Source organism: Pangasianodon hypophthalmus, chromosome 4, assembly GCF_027358585.1.
Source record: "Pangasianodon hypophthalmus isolate fPanHyp1 chromosome 4, fPanHyp1.pri, whole genome shotgun sequence".
Lineage (NCBI taxonomy): Eukaryota > Metazoa > Chordata > Actinopteri > Siluriformes > Pangasiidae > Pangasianodon > Pangasianodon hypophthalmus.
This window is the reverse complement of record NC_069713.1, coordinates 33,075,529-33,097,455: the sequence shown is the minus strand read 5'-3', so window position 1 is coordinate 33,097,455 and position 21,927 is coordinate 33,075,529. Positions and strand designations below refer to the sequence as shown.

General features: G+C 39.0%; 2 gene segments (V, D, J or C); both read left to right on the top strand.

Annotated features, from left to right (window-relative positions):
- Nucleotides 1-8,211: 8,211 nt before the first annotated feature.
- LOC117597170 (T cell receptor alpha variable 21-like) lies at nt 8,212-8,712 on the top strand. The segment is given in 2 exon segments: nt 8,212-8,254; nt 8,369-8,712. Coding segments are annotated over 2 exon segments (387 nt in total).
- Nucleotides 8,713-20,468: 11,756 nt separating this feature from the next.
- On the top strand, nt 20,469-21,387 carry LOC117596943 (T cell receptor alpha variable 5-like). The segment is given in 2 exon segments: nt 20,469-20,632; nt 20,782-21,387. Coding segments are annotated over 2 exon segments (384 nt in total).
- Nucleotides 21,388-21,927: the final 540 nt, after the last annotated feature.

The following is a 21,927-nucleotide window of genomic DNA, read 5'->3' as shown; positions in this document are numbered from 1 at the left end:
TTTACAAAAATACTTCACAGATTTATTTCTTTATGTTCTTCTCTACAGCAGGCAGTTTTGCAGATAAAATTGGGCCGAAGGATGAAGATACCAACATTATCAGGAAAGAAACAGACACTGTTACTCTGAAATGTTCATATGATACAAGCAGCGATTACATTTATCTTTACTGGTACAAACAATATCCTAACAGCGCACCACAGTTTTTACTGTATAAAGGCGCAAGGTCAGAATCTGGTGAGGAGAGCACTCCTGATGATCCTCGATTAGAGTCAGAAACAACCAGAGACTCTACTGAACTTACTATCAGAGGTCTAAAGCTCTCAGATTCTGCACTCTATCACTGCGCTCTCAGAGACGTAGCACAGTAATACAGAGTCAATGAAAGACTGTACAAAAACATAACAATGGTTTATATGAAGTTTCTAAAACCACATCAAAGATACTCCCTTTACCAACTTGTTATCAGTTAACCACAGACACAAACAGCATTTGTGGTAAAATATGCAGCTGAAAGAAAGAGAAAAGAAGAATAAAGAAGGATTCACAAGACATTTACATATTTTTAGCTTACTCAGTTACATTATTAGGTGGCTCCTGTTGTCAGCTATAAACAACAGTTTCTTGATTTGGGAAAGATGTTGTTGTTTTGAAAGATAGTTCCCTAGCTTACTCACTTACATTAGATAGAAAGCTGAACTCGAGTGAAGCAGCTGAGGCTCTGTACAAGTTCAGGAGTTAAATATAAATATAAAGTTATGTTCTGCAAATTACTATTTGTTATGATTGTGAATGAAAAATAACTTCTTATTCCCAGCATCCCCTTTTTTAGTGCAAACTGGGGCATCGTGGTAGGGTTCAGTTAAAAAACACACAAACAAACAAAACCCTTGGTGTGTTAAAGTCTTTCTCCTTTCTCCACAAGATGGCATAGTCAGTTTTCTTATTGTGGGCCAAGTACTAGGACCCTGCTCACATCCCCCAGAGATGTTGACTTCTTTGATTATGAATACTACTTTGCACAATAATATAGACTCTACCAGTTCTTCAATCAAACATACAGAGCACCTTTATATATAATGATCTGAATTAAAAACAGAGATTGTACATGATGTTTAATCTTATTGCAGTCTTGCACCAAAGGCCAAAAGAAGTGTAGAAAGTATTCAGAGTATTGAACATCATTCCAAATCCATGGGCATTAATATGGAGTTGGTCTCCTCTTTGCTGCTAGAACATCTTCTCTAAAGGTTTTCCACTAGATTTTGGAACGTGGCCATATGGATTTGTTCTCATTCAGCTACAAGTGTGCAAGAGGTCAGGCACTGATTTCGGGCAAGAAGGCCTGGTGTGCAGCCGTCATACCGATTCATCCCAAAGGTGTTGAGTGGGGTTGAGATCAGGGTTCAGTGCAGGCCACTCGAGTTCTTCTACACCAACCTTGGCACACCATGTCTTCATGGATCTCACTTTCTGCACAGGGGCATTGTCATGCTGGAACATGTTTGGCTCCCTTAGTTCCAGTGAAAGGAAATCTTAATGTTACAGGATACAAACACATTCTAGACAATTGTACACTTCCAAATTTGTGGGAACAGTTTGGGGAAGAACCACATATGGGTGTGAGGGTTAGGGGTCCACATACTTTTGGCCATGTAGTGTACTTGTTCACTGCAATATGTGGTGGGGCCAATGCCCCTAATGTAGCAGCACCACTTAGAAAAATATAACAGGCAATTAAAATATTTAATAATGCAATTATTGGATTATATTTTTATAGACTAGAATGAATAATTGTTCATAATTACATTATTTTCCTGCTTACAGTTTGAGTTCAGGACAGTTTAGGTGAGTTCTACATTGACTTTTTGTTCTTTCAGAAATATTAAGTGTTGAATTAGTGATTAATTATTCTGTGTGGTGTTAAGAAACATCAGAATGTGGGTGTGACTTATGTAGTTCTGGTTTGATTGTGTAAAGGTTAAAAACATTATGTTCTCTTCTCTATGACAGGTGACTCCATGGCAGATTCAATACAGTCACTTTCCCCTCGTGAAGTTGTAGATGAAGGTGATAATGTTACTCTGTCCTGCAAATACCCCACAAGTTATACAGGAGGCACCCTGCAGTGGTACAGACAATATCCAAAATCTAAACCTGAGTTCCTTCTTTATATTTCTCAAACTGGAGCTCTGAGTCCCAACCCTCCCCCAAGAATGTCTGCTGAAGTTGATGATAAAAATAAACAAGTGGATCTGCTCATCTCCTCTGCTGCTGTATCAGACTCTGCACTATACTACTGTGCTCTGCAGCCCACAGTGACAGGAAATCCAACTGCACTGTACAAAAACTTTAGCACAGTTTTGTTCTACTGAAGGTAGAGCAAATGCAAAGTTCAATAATTTACACCCCTTCAAACCTCTCACTCTCTCTCTCTCTCTCTCTGTTATCCTTCCTCTCCTTCTATCTGTTAATTATGACACAGTTTTGTTAAGCTGGCAGACAGAAGCCCTGCTGTTTATTCTTTCTTTCTTTCTTTCTCTGAAAATTTTTCATAGACAGACAATGATGGAAATATTTTTACAACACCTTAAAATACATTAAATTACTGGTTAAGAAAAAGTAAATATTTCACAGAAATAGCAAATGTTAATTTGTCAGCAAATGTTTATATGTATGAGCGAAGCTCCTCTGTGCTTTTAAAATGACAAACAATGCTCTCAATGCCCTCTAAGCCTCCACTGCAGATATTCAACTCACACATTTCAGGTGAAATAAAACAGTTACAGCAACATAACCTCATGTACAGATTATCACAGTACATCCCTCCACTCGTCTAATGTTGGCTACATCAAAGATACATTGATAGATTGTGTCTCACATTAATAAACCAAAAATATTATATCTACAGAACCCAAGGTGTTAGAACCTCACCCTGAGCAAGTATCACACTCGGGTTTTCTGCGTGCAAGATTGGACTTTAACTACTTTGTTGTTGGGGATGATGAGAACATTTTATATTAAAATGCAGATGTCAGGAAATGATTCTAGACCAGTTGTTTAAAAGTTCTTAAAAAACAAAGATGTGCAGATCTAGTAAAGTGCATGCAGTTGATGACAATAACAACACAGAGTCTTTGTCATCAGAGGCTTTACAATCTTTGAATAATCTCAAACCTGCGCAAAAAGCCAAGGAAAGACTTCAACTCTTTTAAAGTTTGGGGTTTTGGCCAGGTCTTCAATGGCTTTGCTTTTTCTGGGTTTGTTTCCTCTCCTTTGTGTGATCCAGTATGGCCTAAATAACACACCAAAGTCTGAAAGAAGCAGAAATTCTCAGGCAATAACATCAGGCCATATCCCCTCAAACTGTTTAAAACATTTCTCAGCACTACCTCATGCTCCTCAAATATTGTGGAGAAGACAATCAAATCATCCAGGAATACCAGCACTTTGTTCAAGTTTATATCTCCCATGCACTCCTCCATTAAGCACTGGAATGTGCTTGGGGCATTTGTGATCCGTTTTTGGCATACGATTGCATTCCCAGAATCCTAGGGGGCATACAAAAGCTGGAGAATCCTGACCTGAGGTACATCACCAAGAACCACTGAGACCCTCTGAGTGCAGAGAAAGATTCTTCCAGGTTAGGTGAAGCATAGGCATCTTTAATGGTTTGTGAATTAAGTTTCTGATAATCAACGCATAATCTCACGTCACCATTCTTCTTGCGTACCACCACGATAGGTGATGAAAACGGAGACTCGGACTCTCGGATGATGTCTGCATCTGGGAGGGATTGTAAGTCTTTCCTAACAGCCTCATAATCTCATGGATGCAGGGAATGGGAACACTGCTTGAATGGTGTTTCATCTGGCAATTTGATTCTGTACTTGACCCTTGTTGCATGACTGTTATCTAGATCATGGTGTGCAAAAACATCAGAATAACTGTTCAGTTTGACACTCCGCATTCTCCACTCCTCCGAAAGAGGAGACTCTCCAAAGTCAAACTTCAAGTTTGAACTTGTGTCTGCATTTTACTGATTTGAACAAGCTGCTGTTTTCATTTGGTCAAAGTGGATATTTTGGATTATGTCTTGTGGAATAGTTAACTCAGCAATTACATTGTTAATAGGAATTATTATGTCATGGTCCATCTCATTTCTTACTTGCACAGAGATTTTAAAAGGGGAGATCTTTGGTAAGGAAATCAAACAGCTATCAGTGAAGATTCCACCAGGTAAGGAAGAAATTGATGGCTGCTCGAGTAATGCAAATTGTTCATGAGCTGCAGATTTTATGTTCATGTATCCTTCAAGAACTACATTCTGACCAGCAGGAACAACTTTTGGCTCACGGCTTTTAAGCCTTGCTATTCCAAGTTTAACACTTGACCTCTGTTGGTGCCTCAAATGTAGAATTTTGAGGATTTGGGCATAACCACAGAATGGGGTGCTTTTGGAGGAGGTAATGTCACAGTATTGCTCGTAAATGGAATCCAGAGTATTTGTCCCTATTATGGCTGGTACACTGCCATTGGAACGTGTGTCTGGTACTATCAGGGCTTATATCTGCATTTGAGATTCTGAGTTATTGAACTCTTTACACAACTGAACACTGACCTGCACATACCCAATATATGGGACTCTTTGATCTGTGGCTCCTTCAACTTCCAGCACATCATTCACAGGTTTAATAGGGTGTTCGGAGAGGTACTGATCATGGAATGATTGGGAAATTGTTGTGACCTGTGATCCATTATCAATTAAACAGTTGCAATCAATTCTTTCCAGTTTAACATTGGCTGTAATTTCACTTCCAACCAACCCTTTTGGAAGTACAGTGTGATGATTAAATGCTGCATTAAGTTTAGGCCTCTGATTGGAGCTTATCTGTTGTCTAGTTCCCATCAGCTCCTCAACGGGAATTCCTCCAAGTTTAAAGAGTGGGATGTTTTCTGTTTAGCTCCATCGTCCCTCTCCTAAACCTCTTGCTTTATCTGCAGCTGCTTTCTCTTTGCTGACCAAGTACTGGATTTGGAGGATTACTGTAGCTGTTGGTGATATGGCCGTCTTTGCCACATTGAAAGCAATAGGAAGGCCTAGGTTTTCTGCTTACTCTATCAGGGTTGGTTAATGTTTGCTTCTTGAACGTGGGGTCTTCGATTGCTTTGGGTTTCTTTTCCTTCGTCATTTTAGTTTTCTCTGATTCCCCTCTTTGGATGTGGTGAAAGCTGCAAGTTGGGCTTGGAGGTCAGCTATTTGTTTTTGAATCTGCTTCATTGCTGAAGATGAACTATCAACCTGCTTACTCACTTCATAATCATCTGCCTCAGAAGCAAACATGACTTGGGCGTTAGACAATGCTTTTTACTTCACGAGTCCTAGATGCTCCTTCATTCTGCTGTTTTTGGCTGCTATTCTGTTTTCTTTTGTCTTGTCTCAGGGAGCTTTTCCTTGCCACTGTCGCTTCTGGCTCGCTCATTAGGGATAAATTCACATATTTACAATATATTTTTATGAATCCATTTAGTTCTCTAAAGCTGCTTTGTGACAATGTCCATTGTTAAAAGCGCTATACAAATAAAAGTGAATTGAATTGAATTGTTCTGCCTAAAATGTTCATGTGAAGATGCCTTAATGTGAAGCTTCAGTGAAGCAGAGGTACTGACAGCCACACAGTTTATTACTGTGATGTACTTTACAAAAAGATATAGGGATACTGAAAAGATATGGGGACACTGATCTTATTCTCCAGCTGCATTAGATGTGAACTGACCAATATTTTCAATATGAAGAATGTCTTGGCTAAAAGCTTTGTCATTTTGAATTCTGGAAGAAATGTAGAAAGATAACACCACTTCCGCTGTATGTTTCTCTACATTAGGGCTGCTAAATTCTGGTGCCCGAGGTTTGGAGTCCAGCAGTTTGGTGATTTCCATGCTGTAACGCCTAATTCAACTCATTCTTTAACAGCTTTAGTCGACCCTCTAGGACCGGAATTTGACATCCATAATCTACAGAACCAGTCAAATAATGCTTTTTTTTCTGGAGGAAAAAGTGTAAAACCAACAAAAACCACTCACACTGCAAATAACACACCAGCAGCCACACCAACTACACACACAATGCTGCACAACTAAGGAGGGAAAACACAGAACTTAAATAGGGAAACTAATTAGAGCAACACAAAACAGGTGAGCACAAACAAGGAAGGAAGTGGGGCAGACAACAAAAGAAGAATTTCAAAAAATGTGAGTGAGGGAGTCCTCTGGTGGTCTGGAGGGGAATTGTCCATGGTGGACGTGACAAACTGAAAATCTGCATAACTGAGAATTGTGCAAAATAAAAAACAAAATATAAAACACAATGTCCTCCACACAAGAAGGTTGGGTCTGCTTACACACACCAGCTCACAGTGCAGCAGCTGCAAAGGAAACAGAAACAAAGACACAGAGACAAGCAACACGGCATGCAGAACCACACCAGTTAAGAAAGCACATTACATCAGAGGGTTACAGGAAAGAAGAGCCACCAAGAACATCACCAAAGCTGTAGAAAAAACGTCGAGGTGGCTGAGGATCAAGAGGGCTGATCAGTGGCGTGGCGCGCTACTGGGTCTGGGCTGGGTCGCCTGGGTGAGGGTGTCTGATGATCCAAGTCCTGAAACACCCTATGACCCCGGGTTCATCACTGATGATGTGTCCAAGTCGCACCATCTGGTGTTTCAAGAAACAAGAAACTATAAAATAAATGATTAACAAACAACTTATTGACAACTTTACGTAAGTAAATAAATAAGTCGATAAATGAATTCATGTCTGTTGCTAAAGGTGATGCATTGATTTTAACAGGCAAATACCAAATCCTTTTTTTCACCAGTCACTTTTTTTTCTGTTTTTTAGTGTAAAAAATAATGTAGAAAACACCCAAACTGGCAGAGGCTTAGATTTTTGTATAGATGTTAAATTTTCAAACACAACACAGGCTGTCACTGATACTGTGAAGTGATGATCTGTACAAAGTTATGCTACAACAGCAGCACTTCCTGGGTGTGGCCTTCTAGAGACGTGTTCCCTCATGTGTAAAGTTCAGCACATACAGCACTATTATACACAATCCTCACAGAGCTGTGTTCAGAAATGGCTCAACTATACAACTTACTGTACATAGTGAGATACACACCACTGATTCTCACTCTAGCTGCAGGTAATTCAATTTCACCAGTTAATCAACTGTATTAATTAATACCCATGTTTTTATTAATCTAGTCATATCTCAATTTCTTAAGTCAATATTTTGTTTACAAAAATACTTTACAGATTTATTTCTTTATGTTCTTCTCTACAGCAGGCAGTTTTGCAGATAAAATTTGGCCGACGGATGAAGATACCAACATTATCAGGAATGAAACAGACACTGTTACTCTGAAATGTTCATATGAGTCAAGCAGCAATAACATTTATCTTTACTGGTACAAACAATATCCTAACAGTGCACCACAGTTTTTACTGTATAAAGGCGCAAGGTCACAACCTGGAGAGCGCAAACCTACTGACACTCGATTAGAGTCAAAAACAACCAGAGACTCTACTGAACTTACTATCAGAGGTCTAAAGCTCTCAGATTCTGCACTCTATCACTGCGCTCTCAGAGATGTAGCACAGTAATACAGAGTCAATGAAAGGCTGTACAAAAACATAACAATGGTTTATATGAAGTTTCTAAAACCACATCAAAGATACTCCCTTTACCAACTTGTTATCAGTTAACCACAGACACAAACAGCATTTGTGGTAACATATGCAGCTGAAAGAAAGAGAAACTAAAATAAAGAGCATTTAAACATGACAACTACACATTAATCACACTAAATTCACAAATCTACATTTTTCATGCTACAAAGTATTTTTTAAGAAAGATATCACAACTATTGTTACTTATACTAATAAAGTGCTTTTTTAGCCCCATTCCAATACAGCTTATGTATGAAGCCCATCTGCCAGCCAAATGAATGATTTTAATGTCCTCAAATTAACACAATAATCTGATAGGCTACCTGTGCAGTATGAGAGGAAGCAGAGTTGTGATGAATAAATGAATAAATATGAGTGGGTGGAGCTACATGTAGAGACATCAGAGACAATCTCAAATACACAACACTGGCATTTATTTCTAAAGCTAGAGGTCTGAACTAAACACTCAGGATAACAATGTTACTCCTCTTCTTGCTTTTCTTCACTATTGCTGATATCGGTAAGTCATATACATTACACATGAAAATATACATTTTATAATTACCAAAAAGCACAATTTCCACTTTAATTCATTATTAATAAATGGTGATTCTATTCTATAATGTTTTTATAGCAGAGGCTGCAGACAACAGCATTAAACCAGAAAAACCCTCCAGATCTGTAACTGAAGGCAGCAACATCACACTGTCCTGCACATATACTGGATCAGTTTACAGTCTCCACTGGTATCAACAAAAACCTGGATCAAGACCAGAGTTTCTGCTGCTGATTCTTGAAGCTACAGAAACTGTCACTAAAGCTGAACACCTTGACCCAAGACTATCCACCAGACTCCATAAAAAGGAAAAGAAAGTAGATCTGGAGATCTTTCCTGCTGCAGTATCAGACTCTGCACTGTACTACTGCGCCCTGCAGCCCACAGTGACACAAAACTCAAACACACTGTACAAAAAGTGAAGCTGGATTTTCTCTCAGGAGGGGGAGCATATTTACTTACTTTGATTATCCACAATCACCTAATTTCCCTAATTTCAACATTTCTAGATGGGAAAATAGCTACATAAGACATATAAATAAGATACATATAAATCTGAGGCTACAGTGGGGACAGGCTCACTGAAACTGTACAGCTGAAGATTTACAGAAAGACCAGGCAAAGTTTTGCTAATCTTCAACTCATTACTATGTTGACATCACATGAACCAGAACTAAATGCATTCGAGGATTTCCTAATTTTATAGCAGTAATTTAGTAGGATTAGAGAGAGTGAGTGAGTGAGAGAGAGAGAGAGAGAGAGAGAGAGAGAGAGAATGGGTAAAAGGTTTGATTTCATGGTGTTTTATAGCTAGTGTATTTTACTGTTTATAGAAAATATATACAGTATATATACACAGTGGAACAGAGTAACATGGTCTAATGAGTCACCTGTTGCTGTTCTGTCATGTAATGGAGGTGAAGACAGATGTAGTTGCAGGATCGAACCCCTGGAGCTGTGACGCAGCAACATTACCTGCTGTGCCTCCATAACACCCTTATTTTATTTACTTCATTAAAATTGTTTGTATGCATTAGGAATATCAGAAGAAACAGAGAGTCGAGTTGCCCTGACTATGGAGGACTGATTCCAGAGTCGTCATTCCTACATCTGTCTATAGGGGGAGCTGGATGACTTAAGATACTGTACAATATAGACAGTGTCACAGAGGCAACACTGCTGTGTGTAAAGCCAGGAATCTGAACTCAAACCAAGGCAATCATGTTACTCTTCTGTGTTTTCATACTTATTATTAATCTCCTTCTGCAGTTATAGATTTTCCCGAGCCGTCCCTATGGCCTGAGAACGTCATCCATCAACCCCAATAATCAGAGCTTCCTTTGTATGAGGAGTTGTTAGCTCAGCTACAACCTAGTCTGTTGGTTAACTGCTCATTATCTCCTTCTTGCACTGATCACTGACTTCTGAAGACCATGCTGTCAGGTTCCCCAGGACAGGAACATGGACCCAGTGGACACTGTGGATCAGAACCCCAGTAAACACTCTGTTCTGGACATTCTTGCAGCATTACAGCTACAACATTACTGCTACATTTGATTTCTTTGCTCTATTCTAGTTTGATGGAATCTGAAAAACACACAGAAACAAAAACACAAAGCAGACTGTGTCAGATTGACTAGTTTTAAATGTAAAAAAAAAAAACCTTTAACACAGTTTTGTTCTACTGAAGGAAGAGCAAATGTAAAGTTCAATAATTTACACCCCTTCAAACCTCTCTCTCTCTCTGTCATCTTTCCTCTCTTTCTGTCTTTTAATTATGATACAGTTTTGTTAAGCTGGCAGACAGCAATTTATTCTTTCTTTCTTTCTTTCTTTCTTTCTCTGAAAATAAACATTTTCCATAGACACACTATGATGGAAAAAAATCTTTACAACATCTTCAAATACATTAAATTACTGGTTATGAAAAAGTAAATATTTCACAGAAATAGCAAATGTTAATTTGTCAGCAAATGTTTATATGTATGAGCGAAGCTCCTCTGTGCTTTAAAATGACAAACAATGCTCTCAATGCCCTCTAAGCCTCCACTGCAGGTATTCAACTCACACATTTCAGGTGAAATAAAACAGTTACAGCAACATAACCTCATGTACAGATTATCACAGTACATCCCTCCACTCGTCTAATGTTAGCTACATCAAAGATACATTGATAGATTGTGTCTCACATTAATAAACCAAAAATATTATATCTACAGAACCCAAGGTGTTAGAACCTCACCCTGAGCAAGTATAAAACCCGGGTTTTCTGCACGCAAGATTGGAGTTTAGCTACTTTTTTGTTGGGGCTGATGAGAACATTTTAGATTAAAATGCAGATGTCAGGAAATGATTCTAGACCAGTTGTATAAAAGTTCTTAAATCTTTTACTTAGAAGACAAATGTCCATAATCAACAAAAAGTGAGAAAAAAAAGAGATTAGTCTTATATTAAAAAAACTGTTGATGACATGAAGCATAAGCAAGCATGCAAAAAAGAGAGTGAAAAAAATAAATCATAAACAAAGCAAAAGAAAGCAAGCAAGTTTATCTGCAAAAGATGTGGAAGTGACCATGGTACGCTACTGACCGGCGTATGGAAAACAGTGTAAGAACTGTGAGAAAATGAATTGCTCATGCTGCTTGCTCATCAGAGACGGCATACACACACACTTCACTTTACTTTTGTTTGTGTAAAGCTGCTTTGAGACAATGACCTTTGTAAAAAGCGCTATACAAATAAAAATGAATTGAATTGAATTGAATCAGATTGCTAAGATGTGCAGATCTAGTAAAGTGCATGCAGTTGATGACAATAACAACACAGAGTCTTTGTCATCAGAGGCTTTACAATCTTTGAATAATCTCAAACCTGCGCAAAAAGCCAAGGAAAGACTTCAACTCTTTTAAAGTTTGGGGTTTTGGCCAGGTCTTCAATGGCTTTGCTTTTTCTGGGTTTGTTTCCTCTCCTTTGTGTGATCCAGTATGGCCTAAATAACACACCAAAGTCTGAAAGAAGCAGAAATTCTCAGGCAATAACATGAGGCCATATCCCCTCAAACTGTTTAAAACATTTGTCAGCCATATCTCATGCTCCTCAAATATTGTGGAGAAGACAATCAAATCATCCAGGAATACCAGCACTTTGTTCAAATTTATATCTCCCATGCACTCCTCCATTAAGCACTGGAATGTGCTTGGGGCATTTGTGATCCGTTTTTGGCATACGATTGCATTCCCAGAATCCTAGGGGCATACAAAAGCTGGAGAATCCTGACTTGAAATACATCACCCAGAACCACTGAGACCCGCTGAGTGCAGAGAAAGATTCTTCCAGGTTAGGTGATGCATAGGCATCTTTAATGGTTTGTGAATTAAGTTTCTGATAATCAACGCATAATCTCACGTCGCCATTCTTTTTGCGTACCACCACGATAGGTGATGAAAACGGAGACTCGGACTCTCGGATGATGCCTGCATCTGGGAGGGATTGTAAGTCTTTCCTAACAGCCTCATAATCTCATGGATGCAGGGAATGGGAACACTGCTTGAATGGTGTTTCATCTGGCAATTTGATTCTGTACTTGACCCTTGTTGCATGACTGTTATCTAGATCATGGTGTGCAAAAACATCAGAATAACTGTTCAGTTCGACACTCCGCATTCTCCACTCCTCCGAAAGAGGAGACTCTCCAAAGTCAAACTTCAAGTTTGAACTTGTGTCTGCATTTTGCTGACTTGAACAAGCTGCTGTTTTCATTTGGTCAAAGTGGATATTTTGGATTGTGTCTTGTGGAATAGTTAACTCAGCAATTACACAGTTAATAGGAATTATTATGTCATGGTCCATCTCATTTCTTACTTGCACAGGGATTTTAAAAGGGGAGATCTTTGGTAAGGAAATCAAACAGCTATCAGTGAAGATTCCACCAGGTAAGGAAGAAATTGATGGCTGCTCCAGTAATGCAAATTGTTTATGAATTGCAGATTTTATGTTCATGTATCCTTCAAGAACTACATTCTGACCAGCAGGAACAACTTTTGGCTCACAGCTTTTAAGCCTTGCTATTCCAAGTTTAACACTTGACCTCTGTTGGTGCCTCAAATGTAGAATTTTGAGGATTTGGGCATAACCACAGAATGGGGTGCTTTTGGAGGAGGTAATGTCACAGTATCGCTTGTAAAGGGAATCCAGAGTATTTGTCCCTATTATGGCTGGTACACTGCCATTGGAACGTGTGTCTGATACTATCAGGGCTTATATCTGCATTTGAGGTTCTGAGTTAATGAACGCTTTACACAACTGAACACTGACCTGCACATACCCAATATATGAGACTCTTTGATCGGTGGCTCCTTCAACTTCCAGCACATCATTCACAGGTTTAATAGGGTGTTCGGAGAGGTACTGATCATGGAATGATTGGGAAATTGTTGTGACCTGTGATCCAGTATCAATTAAACAGTTGCAATCAATTCTTTCCAGTTTAACATTGGCTGTAATTTCACTTCCAACCAACCCTTTTGGAAGTACAGTGTGATGATTAAATGCTGCATTAAGTTTAGGCCTCTGATTGGAGCTTATCTGTTGTCTAGTTCCCATCAGCTCCTCAATAGGAATTCCTCCTAGTTTAAAGAGTGGGATGTTTTCTGTTTAGCTCCATCGTCCCTCTTCTAAACCTCTTGCTTTATCTGCAGCTTCTTTCTCTTTGCTGAACCAAGTACTGGATTTAGAGGATTGCTGCAGCTGTTGGTGATATGGCCGTCTTCGCCACATTGAAAGCAATAGGAAGGCCTAGGTTTTCTTGCTACATCATAATCATCTGCCACATCATAATCATCTGCCTCTGAAGCAAACATGACTTGGGTGTTAGACAATGCTTTTTACTTCACGAGTCCTAGATGCTCCTTCATTCTGCTGTTTTTGGCTGCTATTCTGTTTTCTTTTGTCCTAAGCAGCAACAGCAGCTCTGCAAAGGTAGAGAAGAGATGCTTCTTTTGCTCAAGCTGTAGTGTGCCGATAATAGTATTGTTCCAGCACCCTGAACAGAATTGCTTGAATAGTTGCCTGTTTGCATCACCAGCTGGGATGACTTTCCTTTTCAGAATGCTGTTTAGAGCTATCTGTAAATGCTGTAGATAGCTGGATGGATTCTCCAGAGTTCTGATTAGTATTAAGGAATTTGTAAAAAGCTCATCCCCATCTTCAACTGTTGCATATGCCGAGTCAAGCAAATCTAGGTAAGCTTTTGGGATAGCTTTTGGGGTCTAATGGTTTAACCACATTGGCTGCAGGAGATAGCAGGCTATCTACAATTTTCCTCATTAATACCACATCTGATAGGGTGGAGTCAGTCAGGTAAAACTCCAAACTGCTATGCCATGTGTCATAAACAACTTCATAGTTGGAGCAAGGACCTCTACCCAAAAAGGGCTTTAATCAAACAGTAGACTGAAATTGAGTAGCTATCTCAGTACTTTTCACAATGTGTTCTATGACTACCCATTGCACTTCTGGTGTACTCAGATGGTCAGGGGATAACTGAAAGGGATGCAAAGTCTTCTCTGCAGATGAAGGTGAAACTTTAGGCTCCGTATATGATTCTACATGAAAGGGAGGGTTTGGTTCAGAGCAATAATCAGGCTCTTGATCTGTGCCTGGGCTATACAGAGGTTCATGAGCTGGTGAAGACATTTCTACTGTCACTTTAGGTGGTGAGACTGAGACGCATTCTTAAGTTATCTTTGTGTCTACAATTGGCTCACACTCTCCAACAGACTTTTATCAATAGACCTTGTCACAAAGCAGCTTTACATAAATCCAGATGTAGAGCTTGATCTTCACTGAGCAAGCCAGAGGTGACAACGGCAAAGAAAAACTCCATAGAGTCCATATGAGGAAGAAACCTTGAGAGAAACAAATCTCAAAAGGAAACTCATCCTCTCAAGGGTGAATCTGGGTAGTGTGATATTGAGCCATAAAATATATAACACAAATATATATTATGATTCTTTATGTCTATGGTTTTAATGGTAAGTGTGTACAAAATGAATTAGAAAAATGTGTGTGCTTATTCTGGAGAATACACTACCAGAATGCATGATACTATATATAAAAATCAGGCAAGCAGTTTAAGCATTATGAATACTGTATGTCTGATCTTACACAACATCCAGAAATATGGGAAAATTTATTATCACAATCTTTGTATTTGGACTGTCCTCAAATTTACAGATAAGAGGCTTCAATGCTGTAATTAGTAGAGAGACAAACACTAATATCAGTGTCTTGTAAACAATAAATAAAGTACATATGAAAATAGTATATCAGGCAAAGTTTCCCAAAATTTAATAAACATACTGTCCACACTGTCCATACAATACTCACATTTAATGGACAAGTATAGCTACATGAAGACCAGCAGGAATTCAAACACAATAACAGAAACATTGACTTGAAGTTAAACAATTTTTAATCAACTGAAAAAGTGCTGCAAAATTGAAATAATTGAAGTTATTGAATGAAAGATTTGGAGGGAAATGCCTCTGTTTTACCACTAGGGGGCAAAATAAAGCAAAAAATTTAGCTACTGACAGGAAGGTGCTACTTTCTCTAACCGTGTCTCTTTTTTTAAGAAGAAAAAATTCAAGAAAAGTTCAAGAAATTGAACAATTGTAAATTTTGTACCCAAAACGTGGATTTTTATTTTTTTCCCCAATGAATTGCAGTCTATTTATATGTTCTGTAGGTGATGTATTCATCTGTACACTGACAATAAAGCTTTCAGAAAGATGCTGATAAATAAATGAACACATTTAAGAGTTCGTGTTGGTGTTTTATTGGTCACTACACTGTTGACTGAGTGTAAAGCCAGGATGCTTCAGGTGAAGTGGGATGCAGTGTGTTGATCAGCAACAGTGGAATAGTTGTGTGTTGTATTGGTGACTCAGTTCACTGTCACTGATACTGTGAAGTGATGATCTGTACAAAGTTATGCTACAACAGCAGCACTTCCTGGGTGTGGCCTTCTAGAGACGTGTTCCCTCATGTGTAAAGTTCAGCACATACAGCACTATTATACACAATCCTCACAGAGCTGTGTTCAGAAATGGCTCAACTATACAACTTACTGTACATAGTGAGATACACACCACTGATTCTCACTCTAGCTACAGGTAATTCACTTTCATTAATAATTTAATTAATTTTATTAATTATTTCCCATATTTGAAGCATTAAGCTATTCATTTCCTAAGATAATGTTTTAACTTGTTTACAAAAATACTTCACAGATTTATTTCTTTATGTTCTTCTCTACAGCAGGCAGTTTTGCAGATAAAATTGGGCCGAAGGATGAAGATACCAACATTATCAGGAAAGAAAGAAACAGACACTGTTACTCTGAAATGTTCATATGAGTCAAGCAGCGATTACATTTGGCTTTACTGGTACAAACAATATCCTAACAGCGCACCACAGTTTTTACTGTATAAAAACGCAAGGTCAGCAACTGGAGAGCGCAAACCCACTGACACTCGATTAGAGTCAAAAACAACCAGAGACTCTACTGAACTTACTATCAGAGGTCTAAAGCTCTCAGATTCTGCACTCTATCACTGCGCTCTCAGAGTAGCAGCACAGTAATACAGAGTCAATGAAAGGCTGTACAAAAACATAACAATGGTTTATATGAAGTTTCTAAAACCACATCAAAGATACTCCCTTTACCAACTTGTTATCAGTTAACCACAGACACAAACAGCATTTGTGGTAACATATGCAGCTGAAAGAAAGAGAAAAGAAGAATAAAGAAGGATCAACACGAAAGTTACACATTTTTCTGCATCACTTAGTGACATTATTTTTCTTATCTTAGCTATATTTCTGAGCTGAAAGAAGGCTATCCTACTTTTGTTACCTCTAGGTTGGATTATTGTAATGTCTTACTGTCTGGATGTTCCATTAGGAGCATAAACAAACTCCAGTGAGTCCAGAATGAAGCAGCAAGAGTTCCTTCTAGAACCAGAAGATATGACCACATCACCCCTATCTTATCCACACTGCATTGGCTCCCAGTCAAATTTCACAGGGTGCCCTCATGTCTGTGTTACCTTCTGGCTCTCCCTTTTAGTTATGCTGTCACAGCTAGTCCCTACTTGCACTCTGTACATTGTCCTTAACCATTATGTGACAATTAGCATACCTACTAATCTGTGTTTCTCTTGCTCTCTCCCTTATTCTTTCTCTCTCTGTCGGGCTACACATGCTGCTCCTGAGATGCCAGTGATCCTGACCCCTTCTGCTCTCAGGACCTGCCTGATCCATCCTGATGCCCTACTTCTGGTCGAATTTCTCGTCATTTGGAAATCACTCGCTGCTGCAGAGGATGGCTTCACATGAACAGCCTGAAGATACATGAGATTACTGAGGATGGTTCCACTTAGAAACCATGAAGATGGCTTTGGACTGCAACTGCTATGAACAGTTTTGCACTCAAGTCTCCATAAGTGAACAGTTGATAACTTCAACTAAATAGACTTTTACACAATTGCACTATATATAGAAGGGAATTATTTATAATCGTACTATCCGGTGTCACCCAGATGATGGATTCCCATTTGAGTCTGGTTCCTCTCAAGGTTTATTCCTCATAACGTCTCTGTAAAGCTGCTTTGTGACATGATATCCATTGTTATAAGCGCTATACAAATAAAACTGAACTGAACAAACAAAGAGACAAATTCAACATCTGAAGGAAATCTGATAAAATATTATTAGGTTTCTACTAAATAAACAGTCTATAAATAACCACTCTTTACAACCATGGTGAGCAGAAAAGCATCTCTGAAAGCACAGTGTGTCAGATCTTGAGGTGGATGGTCTACAACAGCAGAAGACTAATCTGAGGCTACAATGGGAACAGACTCACTGAAACTGGACAGCTGAATATTGGAAAAGCATCACATGGTCTTTTTCTTCAACTGTCTAGAAAGTAAATGACTCTACACTGGTCCCTACCAGGCACTTTAACTTCACATGGTGGACCAAAAACTGCAACTAATTCAACATCTGAAGGAAATCTGATAAAATATTATTAGGTAGCTCCTGTTGTCAGCTATAAACAACAGTTTCTTGATTTGGGAAAGACGTTGTTGTTTTGAGAGATAGTTCCCTAGCTTACTCACTTACATTAGATAGAAAGCTGAACTCGAGTGAAGCAGCTGAGGCTCTGTACAAGTTCAGGAGTTAAATAAAGTTATGTTCTGCAAATTACTATTTGTTATGATTTGTGAATGAAAAATAACTTCTTATTCCCAGCATCCCCTTTTTTAGTGCAAACTGGGGCATAGTGGTAGGGTTCAGTTAAAAAACCAACAAGCAAAAACCCTTGGTGTGTTAAAGTCTTTCTCCTTTCTCCACAAGATGGCGTAGTCAGTTTTCTTATTGTGGGCCAAGTACTAGGACCCTGCTCACATCCCCCAGAGATGTTGACTTCTTTGATTATTAATACTACTTTGCACAATAATATAGACTCTACAGTTCTTCAATCATACAGACATAGTACCTTTATATATAATGATCTGAATTAAAAACAGAGATTGTACATGATTTGTAATCTTATTGCAGTCTTGCACCAAAGGCCAAAAGAAGTGTAGAAAGTATTCAGAGTATTGAACATCATTCCAAATCAATGGGAGTTAATATGGAGTTGGTCTCCTCTTTGCTGCTATAACAGCCTCCATCTTCTCTAAAGGTTTTCCACTAGATTTTGGAACGTGGCCATATGGATTTGTTCTCATTCAGCTACAAGTGCGCAAGAGGTCAGGCACTGATTTCGGGTAAGAAGGCCTGGTGTGGAGCCGTCATACTGATTCATCCCAAAGGTGTTGAGTGGGGTTGAGATCAGGGTTCAGTGCAGGCCACTCGAGTTCTTCTACACCAACCTTGGCACACCATGTCTTCATGGATCTCACTTTCTGCACAGGGGCATTGTCATGCTGGAACATGTTTGGGTCCCTTAGTTCCAGTGAAAGGAAATCTTAATGCTACAGGATACAAACACATTCTAGAAAATTGTGTGTTTCCAAATTTGCGGGACCAGTTTGGGGAAGAAGCACATATGGGTGTGAGGGTTAGGTGTCCACATACTTTTGGCCGTATAGTGTACTTGTTCACTGCAATATGTGGTGGGGCCAATGCCCCTAATGTAGCAGCACCACTTCGAAAAATATAACAGGCAATTAAAATATTTAATATTTTAATTATTGGATTATATTTTTATAGACTAGAATGAATAATTGTTCATGATTACATTAATTTCCTGCTTACAGTTTGAGTTCAGGACAGTTTCCCCATGTGATGCTGAATGTAAAGCCAGGATGCTTCAGTAAGAATCAACAATCTGTCAGTAACATTGGTGACACTGTCATGTGATGCTGTGGGGCGGAGCTTCATCAACCTTTATGATGTTAACATATCAGAGTACAGAAAGAATATTTTCATTCAGCTAAGACCATTCATCATGTTCACTGTTATATTCATGTGTCTGTGGCTTTCACTAGGTGAGTTCTACATTGACTTTTTGTTCTTTCAGAAATATTAAGTGTTGAATTAGTGATTAATTATTGTGTGTGGTGTTAAGAAACATCAGAATGTGGGTGTGACTTATGTAGTTCTGGTTTGATTGTGTAAAGGTTAAAAACATTATGTTCTCTTCTCTATGACAGGTGACTCCATGGCAGATTCAATACAGCCACTTTCCCCTCGTGAAGTTGTAGATGAAGGTGTTAATGTTACTCTGTCCTGCAAATACAGTGTTTCAGTAGACGCCCTGCAGTGGTACAGACAATATCCAAAATCTAAACCTGAGTTCCTTCTTTTCATCACTCCAAGTGGATTTAAAACTGACCCTCTTCCACCACATCTGTTTCCTAAAGTTGATGATAAAAATAAACGAGTGGATCTGCTCATCTCCTCTGCTGCTGTATCAGACTCTGCACTATACTACTGTGCTCTGCAGCCCACAGTGACAGGAAATCCAACTGCACTGTACAAAAACCTACACAGACCTCACACATGAAAGTGTTGAAGAATAACAAGAAGAAGAAAAGACAGTAAACTCTGCCTACAATTAGCATTCTAGTTACTGATCCAGTAGGAATGTAACCAAATGCAAATACATTATTTGGATTAAACAGATAACGCATTCTAAACGAGTATAACTGTAGATATGAATAGGAGAAGCAGGATTCATCCTGGAAGATCATATGGGCATTATAATGAAATGCAGCTTAAAGGATCCTAGTTTGACTTGCAGCTGCACTGCATCCCAGCTTTGTAATAGATTCTGATATCGTGTCCAGAGAATGTTTCTGATCTTTCTGTACTGTAACAAACTCAAAGAGTGAATTAAATCTGATCAAATATTATTAGTTGGACATAAACTTTCTGAAATCAAGGAAATAGTGTTTATAGTGTCACAGAAATCATCAAAATTAAATAACATGGAAATGTGACTTGGGGAGACAATTCTTTCACCTTGCAGAGTTTCCATCCATTCGTTAAGGCATGTTTGCTCCACGGAGTTTCCTTAAAATCAGACAGTTTCCTCCAGGTTCTCTGGTTTCCTCCCACCTCCCATTAACATGCAGGTAGGTGGATCAGCAACTGTAAATTACCTCTAGCTTTGAACAGTGTGTGAATGGCTGGCATCCCATCCAAGCTGTGATTCTTACCTCGTGCCCAGTGTTCCTGAAATTGTGTGTCTGCATTCACAGCAACCATGACCAGATAAAGTGGTGACTGAATATGAATGAAGGAATGAACACTCACTATCTGGTTCTGGATCCTTGTGTTCCACATTAGCTCCATGCAAAGATGCTGAACTTTAATGACATTCGCTGCTTAGCTGGGTAAATTAAACAAAGACCTATGTTTATATGACTTACATATATCCAAAAATAAAACCAGTCACTTGGGCCAGCTACCCAGCATGCAGCTGGGCTGACTGAGGGATGAAGATGAGTCCTGGCGTGCCACTAACACATGCTCAGGGCATGGCCCAATTCCTCTTCCATTTCTACTGAACTGTGTTTTGTTTTTCATAACTTTCTTGTTCAGGATCCTGCAGCTGATCCAGTTGAGCTTGAATGAGACAAGTCTTCTGGGGTTGTGGAAAGCCAGAGCACTTGACTACGCCTAAGTAAAAGTGGGAGGAGCTAGATGTGGTGAGATACAGTTTAGACAGTTTCACAGAGATACTGCCGTTTATATCTACTGCAAGAGAGACACTCACAACAATCATGTTACTCTTCTTTGTTTTCATAGCTGTTAAAAACATTGGTAAGTCATTTATATTATACACAAACTTTAGGTGGATGCTGGAGATTTGTACTGATACCTAAACATGATGATTCAGTTGGTGAAAAAAAAAATTAACGTCCTTAAGCAATGAAAATAGAAATGTTTATGTTGTTGCAATGTCTTTACAGCAGGTGCTGTTGACAGCAGCATTACACCAGACCAACCCGTCATATCTTCAAGTGAAGGCAGCAGCACCACACTGACCTGCACATATGATCAATCAGCTGACTATCTCTACTGGTATCGACAAAACCCTCAATCAGGACCAGAGTTGCTGCTGAGGATTTTTATATCTTCAGGTGATGTCACTAAAGCTGAACAACTTGACCCAAGACTATCCATCAGACTCCGTAAAAATGAGAGGAAAGTAGATCTGGAGATCTTTCCTGCTGCAGTATCAGACTCTGCACTGTACTACTGCGCCATGGAGCCCACAGTGACACAAAACTCAAACACACTGTACAAAAAGTGAAGCTGGATTTTCTCTCAGGAGGGGGAGCTGTTTACCTGCTTCATTCAAAGAAAGCAAGAGAAAGCAAGCAAGTTTATCTGCAAAAGATGTAGAAGTGAGCATGGTACGCTACTGACTGGCGTATGGAAAACAGTGTAAGATCTGTGAGAAAATTAATCAGTTTGTAAGATCTAGTAAAGTGCATGCAGTTGATGACAGCGCAGTCTTTTTCATCAGAGGCTTTACAATCTTTTAATAATCTCTAATCTGCGATAATAGGCCGAAAAACCAAGGAAAGACTTCAAATTTAAAAGAGTTGTCTTTCCTTGGTGAAGTCTTTCCTTGGCTTTTCGGCCTATTATCTTAAGTGGCTTTACTTTTTCTGGGTCTGTTTCCACTCCTTTGCATGATACAGCCTTTTTCTGGGTCTGTTTCCACTCCTTTGCATGATACAGCCCAAAAAGCCAAGGAAAGACTTCAACTCTTTTACAGTTTGTGGTCTTGGCCAGGTCTTCAATGGCTTTACTTTTTCTGGGTCTGTTTCCACTCCTTTGCATGGCATAAATAACTTATAACTTATGGCCTAAATAACATTCCGAAGTACATCCCTCCACTCGTCTAATGTTAGCTAAATCGAAGCTACATTGATAGATTCTCTCTCACATTAATAATCTAAAAATATTATATCTACAGAACCCAAGGTGTTGGAACCTCATCATGATTAATTATCAAACCCGGGTCATCTGCGTGCAAGACTGGAGTTTAGCTACCTTGCTGTCAGGGCTGACAAGAAAACTTTACATTAAGATGCACATGTCACGAA